Genomic DNA, 8,273 nt, shown 5'->3' on the forward strand with positions numbered 1-8,273 from the left:
GTTAAGTAACATCATCAAGAAAAAAAAATCAACTTTGTGATACTTAGTTGAATATTGGCCAGAATTGCGGCAGGAAAGTCTTTTGGTGCACATTCATGCAGCTGAAATTTTTGTTACATGCAAACTAGTCTAGTTCAGTTGTAATTTGTTTTATTGATGTATAAAGACTAGTTAGCTGATTTGTTTATGTTTAGGTACTGATTTGGCTGAAAAATCAGTTTGTTTACTTGTACAAGTTATGTTTTGTAAATTTCAATGTTGTTAGTGGGAGTGGTTACGTATTTGGTATTGTATGTAAGTTAAAAAAGGTTTTTCACTTGACTCATTTTCGAAGGGATTGTTTTTTTTAACTACTTGTTTTGGCTTCCCATTTTTCTTAGTTCTCTGTTTTTCTTTTTTTTGAATGGATTGTTTTCTGTTTAAATCGATTCTTTTCTGTTTTAAATCGATTATTTATTGTTTGAATTGATTCATCTTGATTTAAATCGATTTTCTATGGACTAACTCTATTCAAACCCCAAAATACTTTGGCATAAAGCTTACTGAAGTTACAAGTGCAGCAACGCTTATCCCATATCATTATAATGCACCAACATAATCGAGCCTTATAAAAAGGTGTTGTGATATGCCACTTATTATTGGTAGCCATGACAAGTTTGGGAACTCTTTCTTTGCTAAAATTTTCTTGGAAGATAAAAGATTGACCTTCTTAGTTTTGGTCCCTTGGAAAACTGGGAAGATCCACTTGCTTGAAAAATGGGGAAAGGATGCTTTTGTACTTGACTTAGTAAGCAGGTATGTGTTATAAGACTCTTATTATGCATGGTTTGACTGAATAATAGCTCAACCATGAAGTTATGGGTAAATCTTTGATGAAGCACGGTCACTGTCTAATTTGTTTGGTTAAATTAGAAGCTACATTTTTAATCTCTCTTCAGTTCCGCACTTCATCCTTCGCCAAGAACAGATGAAAAACGAGCAGCAAGAAGCATGAAAATGACATGCTTATCCATTCAACAGGAAAACATTACAATTTAAGTCACTAAACATTACCAAATACACAATTAGTCCCACTAACTATATTGTAACTTACAAAACATTGCTTGCACTTAAACAAAAAAAGTCAATCAGTACCTAATCAAATCAGTGCATAATAAATACTTTGGTTAAGATCAAATCAAATGAAACTAGAAAGAAACTAAAGCTGAACCAGCATACTTCAATAAGAATCAGCATGCATCATAGTTTCAGCTGCTGCATGGTTGGCTAACTTGTAACAGTTTCATTGTAGGTGCTTCTTTCTTCCAAATCAACAATGGAAAAAAGAATGTATAAGAAAAACAAGGGAAAAAAAAACACTGTTATCTGGATTTGCTGGGCAAAAATTTGGCTTTAGTACATAAATATAACTTTTTAACATCTCATAAAGATGAATCAGGGCTTCATGTTGGAATTGTTGTCACAACTATCTTGTTCTTGGTCTTTTCCCCCTTACATAATGGTTTGTGGATCATTTTCTATGTATTAATTTAAATCTTGTAAAACTTGTTTTCTTTAACTTTCATATGTTTAAAATAGAAATTCACTGTAGATTATACGAGGCTTAAATTGAATGGATAGACAACTAGACACCTCTAAACAATTGGTTCCCTCAAATCAAATCAGAACATAATCATATGAATATCATTTCCACGTGTTATCAAAACCCCATGCTATTAAGTTTATTTTCTTGGAAAGTGACCCTGTCCCCTTCAGAATGATTATGGACTGTTTTGTGAATTTTGAGACTTTTTAAGCATGATGGTTGGCAGTTATGTGATGTTAGAGATACATATTTAGAAAAATATGCCAAATTCTCCGATCACTCAATCGTGACATCGGATCACTTCACTTCTCCTTTTCATTTTGTGGGAAAATCTTCTCAAACTTCAGTTTCTAAACCTATTTCTTAAGTACACGTTCATATTACTGCAACAATCTGGTTAATTTAAGTTTCTAGCTATTTGTAGATGTTTGAGGATTGAAGGTTTAACCGGAGCTTCTCGACTGTAAAAGCTTGGGGTATGGTCTTTCATCACCTCTATGGTCATCAGAGCACATTACCTTAATATTGCAAGTTTCGGACTCAAACCGATATCCATCTCTTGAAATCAGATGGCAACATGAGATGCTGTAGTAGTTTACATTTATATAGCAAACATATGAAGAAATACAATCAAATTTTTTGCAAAATCACAGTTATAGAGTCCATCTAAAGCCATAAAATATCAGGAAATTATGTTTGCAAGCATACTCGTTTCGGATACCTTCAGGTAGCTCTGCTAACCAAATTTTATAACCCTGTAACTAATGCTGATGATAACATTTGAACTTCTTTTCCTTATCCATGATGCTTTAGAATATCTGCCTCTATACATGTACCGGTCTTAATTCATCAATTCTTACTTGATGGATTATTTTATACCATAGAAATTTCTGCAATAGCATTACAACATATCTGATGTAGCTGAATACTGTCAGTGCCAGACCTTGTAGTCGGTATTTATAACTAAGGAAAATAATATAAATATTTTATACGCAACTGCACATCTATCAAGTTATTATAGGGAGAAAAAAAAAGAGAAAAACAAAAACGAGTTAAAACATTGTCTAGCTTGATCTTGCATTTAAATTCAATTCTACACCCACTACAACTGTTCACTCACAATGAAACCAATAAATGCTGCTGAACAGTCTTATGTTATATTAGTTGCACCATAATTTTTTATTAATCTCCGTAACCCTTTCAGGTTTATCCTGTGTAAACATTGAAGACACTCGACTGAAAAAGGAAAAAAAAAAAAAAAGAACCAAGTCCCTGGGTTTTGGTATGTCATCTAGATTGACATTGAAGTTTCGGGCTGCAATTTCGCTTTTTACAATGAAACAGGCTAAGGATCTGAGACAAGGAGTATACGATAGATATGAATGTATGAAAGAGAAATAGATTGGTTTTAATTGCAAATTGAATTGGTAGAAAATTCAGTGAGCAGCCATTTTCTTACTATAACATCCGATTGCTCAAACAATACTAGAAAATAAACCATTATCATACATATATAATATATTTCTACATCATACAAGTCAGTACTATGTATGTTAGTTTCGGTTCTCTCTATATGACCCTCAGTAGGCTTTTTTTTCATTGGAGATGAAGATGCTTAAATATAAATATATGTATATATATAAAAATCAGCTAAAACCTTTAAAGCACCACTATTTAGCTTTTCAAGACGAATTAAGAAATACAGATTTAATCAAAACACGTTGGGGTGGATTTGTTATCCTAAACATAAAAAACTTGATTGTCCTTACTAGCACAAGAGGCTAAGCCCCTGCTTGAATAGTTTCGGAGGGCCTTGGTCTGGTGGGTGCATGAATTTGCAGTTAGGGCATGCAGGTGATGACTTGCAAAGCATCACCAACATGTGGCATCTCATGCACACTGTTGCTACCATCTCTTGCTCTTGCTGATCATTCTCCTCCACTGCCAACCACGAAAGGTTGCGAGTTAATCCTCCCGATGAGTTGATCTTCTTATCAACTGAACTGGCCCTCGTGGGGCCGATGGAGTTGTGCTTGTTGAATAATTGGTGATCTGTTGCATCAACTTTCCTTACTGATGAATCGCATGGTAGGTTTAGCTCAAGGTCTAAGCTCATGTGAACGGGGCTTGGGGGTTCAGGGCTTCTCCTTGGATCCTTTGATGTTCTCGTATGGGTCCTTGTATTGTAAAAGTGTATCTGCCCTGACTGAACATAGAAGAAAGCCAAGCAGTTATAAGGTTATAGCTATTGTTTATGTAACAGTAATACTACTGCTGAATCATATTCTTCTTCTAGTTATATATATGTATATATTATGTATGTATGTATGTATGCATGTATGTCTGTATACCTGAATGTCTAAACATCTTTGCCACTCCAAAGGTAATGGAGTCTCGAGGTGTAGCTCCATATCGAACACCGATTTTATGCTTTCAGCTTTAGATCGCTTCTCAGAAGTTTCTTCATGATCACCTTGTGAATCTTCTTCCAACTTTCTCTTCTTGGAGGAATTGTCGAACTCTGGGATTGTCTTTCCGATCATATCTGGAGGGGAGAGGGGGGCTTGAAAGGAAATCATATAGAAATTAAAAACTACACCGAAGGTAGAGCTATATAGTTTTTAGCTATCTTAGTTTTCTGTCTTTTAAGAGAGAGAGAGAGAGAGAGAGAGAGAGAGAGAGAGAGAGATCAAATGGATGAAATGGTTTAGGTGGTTATATAGGCTAAAATTTGGGGTGTTAAGGGCAAAGTATAACTGCAGGGCAAAGCTTTTCGATTGAAGAAATTAACCAAAAGGAAGGGCCTACCTATGCATGACGTGCATTCCAAGTTGGCTCTTCAATTAACTACGCTACTTCAACCCAAGTTGCTGCTATTCAAAGCTTAGATGTGAAGTTCTAACCAACCTCTCTCTTTAGTCAATTATATATAAATTTCACCTGATCTTGATGGCTCCTTAATTAAACCCCTATTAATTCCAAACTAAATTACAACCGTAAATGTGTTTTGGGTACATCATATTCACGAATTTGTTACTATTGTGACTAATTGCGATGAATAAAAACAAGGTAAAAGAATAAGGATTATAGTATCATGTTGCGGCAGCGATCCAATCCCGATATATCCTTGGGGATTCAACTTTTTGAGGCCATATTAGAGAGTGAGGCAAGGGAAAAAGTCATCTAGTTGTGGGTACTTAAGAAAGGCGGTGAGAGGTGTGGAAGGGGGAGCTAGGGACATTAAATGAGAAGAGTGTGTAAACAGTTGAAAGGGGAGGAACTTAGTCTTGAATGCCAATGGGATCTTTAATAACATATAATAACTTCAACTTCCACAATTGGGTCACTCAAAGAACTACAACTTTTAAAGCTTTCAACACCCACCTTTTTCCATTTCAAACAAATCCCCATATCAATTCAAAGCTCTCAACACCCCTCCTCAGCTATATCCTAATAATAACTAATAATATAAATTCCCATCGGCTAAAAGCACCATTCCATACCTATCAATTATCTTAAGCTCTGGGAACTAACTGTTTTAATCTCCTAGGACCAGCAGCAAAGGAAACCTCTTAATTTTCGATTCTCCGTACAAAAAATAATAATCTTTATTACTTCAATTATTTATACTTAATATTCGCCTTTAACGATATAATCCTTGTCTTTTCTAAAAGCTATGTTATATAGCCATGACCAAATTACAACATGCTGTAACTTTCAAAGCTGAAAAATTCAAGTTTGAGCTTTCAGTATCCAACTATGTCAGTATATTCATATAAATATACTGTACTCGCCCGTGATATGGGGAACTTTTCACTTGAAAAAAGAAGAGTATGGGAAGCAAGGGGCAAAAAGAAAAAAAGAAAGTTAGGGTAAGTAGTTTTGAATGTAAGAGGAAAATGATGATGTAGGTGCGAAATATATAATGGTGCATGGCGGTTTAGACGTTAAGTGATATGGAAGTCCTTAAGGCGATCGAATTTCACCAACCAAATATAAATTGGTGAGGGACCCTAAATAGAGACTAGACAGCAGATAACATAAATATACCCAACCCATTTTAACGTCCTCCCCTTGTAATTTTTTTTTTCCCATAATAAGCCTGTATTCCTGACCTAATCAACCCTTCCAATCTTGAAAATTATTAATAATCTTTAGCAAAAACAAAAGGAAAAAGGGTCCAAAATCCAATTCCAAAAAAGCCATTAAAGGCATGCAGGCATTGAGAGAGAAAGAGAAGTAAGTCTACCTGCCTTCATTAACTCCCCATCTTGAATTCACTTAAATGCAGAATTCAAGGGAAGGGGAAGATGACCCATTGAAAACCCACCTCGCTTTCTTCAACATCTTTCGATTTCATCGTCACCACCTTCTGTTTTAATGCTTTCAACCCAACTCTTCTTCCCTTCATTTATGTTCTTCTCTCTCTTTCTAAATGTTGATTTCAAAGTGTTTTAAAACACTTCCTACTTATGAGAATAACTGTCAGAATCTACCACTCTCACTAATAAATTACATGTGAATCACTTAGATCCCCAAATATACAGCCTTTTTAATCCCATTGTCACTTTGTTAAAATTTGGGTACCATTCACCAATTTCTTTCCAGTCCCACAATTTAATGAATAATTAATTGCCTTTACCCGCCTAAATCCCATATCTATATTACTCTTGCTCACCCATTAGCACCTAAGCACCATAACTATATCCATCCACCGTTTACGACCCAAAAATTATTTTTTGAAGTTTATAGTTAATATGAAGGATTATTATCGGATTCATTGTGGTAAATTTTTTTAATTTTATCCTTAGATATTTTATTGTTTATTACCTTTTAAATATTCAATAAGAACATATGATATTTTTATCCGCTTATAGAGTACTCGTATATATTGAATAATTATTTCGTTATTAGTGAGATGATATTTTAATTATTCAATATATAAGACTTAATGCTAAGTCTTGGGCTTTTAATGATTAATGTGCGAAAAATTATGTATAATTTTGGTAGTTGAATTTAATTCGTTATTGAATTAAATTATTTAGTTTAATGTTTATAATAATTGATTTAAATGAATTTGTTATATAATTAGTTGTAATTTGAAAATAAATTTATTTTTTACTTAATATAAATATATATTTATTGCCTTTTCTTTCAATAAATTAGTATATGAGAGCATATGAAAACTCTGCAAACCCTAATCTAAATTAGGGAAGCAAAATTATCTCACTACTCCTTCTATAAAAGAGGTTATTAATGCTGTTGGTTGTGCCTTACTAGCTAGCTACTAGTCACTTGTCATTTGTATTAATTATAATAATGATACATGGTGACGTCAATTTTTTGCTCCTTAATTAATTAATAATTATGAAGTTTCACAAACAAGTATTGTTAAAAAATTTCAAAGAGGTTATTATTTTTAATGACATTGATTAAGGCGATAAAAAAGAAAAAATATAATTAATGCATTTTTAATAAAGTAATATTAATATAGTAATTTGTTAGTGTAAGTTATATTGTTGAAATGCAATACTAGTTGTAACTCAACATATATATATATATATATATATATATATATAACACATCATGTAATTTGGCATATTTAGTTGATATCTTTTGAGTGAAAATTTTTATATCTTTAAATGTAAATATTTTGAGGATTTTTAGCACGTACTTTTATTGAGTTGAAGTGAAAACTAATGTAACGCCCCCACGCCCGAAACCGTCACCGGAGTCAAGCTTGAGGTGTTACTAAACTTATCTTACCTTTTAAACAACTCTAAATCACTTATTTTAATTTTCGGAATAAACTGTTTTTCTGCATCATGGTTACTTAAAAATTCATTTCTCGAGTTTCAAAACTCGAAATTAAGATCCGTAAATTTTTCATGAAACTAGACTCATATATATATCTACTAATTTTTTTCTAGAATTTTTGACTTAGCCAATTAGTACAATTTATTAGTTAAATTTTTCCCTGTTTCAAAACTCGACTGCACTGACCTCTTCTTACTACGAACCATTTTTCTTCCTGTACAAAATTCATATGACTAAGTCGTTTGTTTCTCTCAAAACTAGATTCAACAAGCATTCTAACCATATAAATTATACCTTCTAATTAGTTTTGTATAATTTATGGTGAATTTCAAAGTTGAAACAGGGGATCCAGAAATCGCTCTGACCCTGTTTCACTAAAACTCAGATATATCATAAAATATAATACTTTTACCTGTTTTGCTTATTCCATAAGAAAATATACATAATAAGCTTTAATTTCTTATATTATTCATCTTCAAACTATGTTTTTACAATTTTAGTGATTTTTCAAAGTTACATCATTTCATTACTTGAATCTGTTTTAGGTTACTTTCACATTTTCATAATTTTCATGTGATAATCATCATTCAATCATACATATTAATAAACATGTATATCATCAGCTATTTTCTTAGCTAATCACTAGCAAGTATTTACACATCATTCATTATTCATATTATACCAAAAGTAGCTAAGTTTCTATACATGCTATACCCAAAACAAAACGACTAGTTATACTGAGTTATTTCTTTGATAGTGTGATCGGCCTCCGACATTTCCTTCGATCCCGAGTGACTAGATAAGTACTATAAGAAGAAGAAAATAAAGAGATTAAGCACTAGGCTTAGTAAGCTTACAAGCAAATAAATCA

The 8,273-nt window shown here is 32.8% G+C and overlaps 1 protein-coding gene across 1 annotated transcript; it reads right to left on the reverse strand.

Moving 5' to 3' along the window:
- Nucleotides 1-3,035: 3,035 nt before the first annotated feature.
- LOC108468049 (uncharacterized) lies at nucleotides 3,036-4,767 on the reverse strand. Its single transcript, XM_017768902.2, has 2 exons — nucleotides 3,937-4,767; nucleotides 3,036-3,791 (listed from the first exon to the last, which is right to left on the reverse strand). Exons 1-2 carry the CDS (start codon nucleotides 4,162-4,164, stop codon nucleotides 3,354-3,356), a joined length of 666 nt encoding a protein of 221 aa, XP_017624391.1. The 5' UTR covers nucleotides 4,165-4,767; the 3' UTR covers nucleotides 3,036-3,353.
- Nucleotides 4,768-8,273: the final 3,506 nt, after the last annotated feature.

Source organism: Gossypium arboreum, chromosome 5, assembly GCF_025698485.1.
Source record: "Gossypium arboreum isolate Shixiya-1 chromosome 5, ASM2569848v2, whole genome shotgun sequence".
Taxonomy (NCBI): domain Eukaryota; kingdom Viridiplantae; phylum Streptophyta; class Magnoliopsida; order Malvales; family Malvaceae; genus Gossypium; species Gossypium arboreum.

Bases quoted from the DNA above. Each gene is read 5' to 3' on its own strand.
- LOC108468049 (XM_017768902.2), bottom strand. From the start codon at position 4,164: ATGATTTCCTTTCAAGCCCCCCTCTCCCCTCCAGATATGATCGGAAAG. The intron at 3,792-3,936 runs GTATACAGACAT...TTCTATGTTCAG, and splicing joins AAAGATGTTTAGACATTCAG to TCAGGGCAGATACACTTTTA.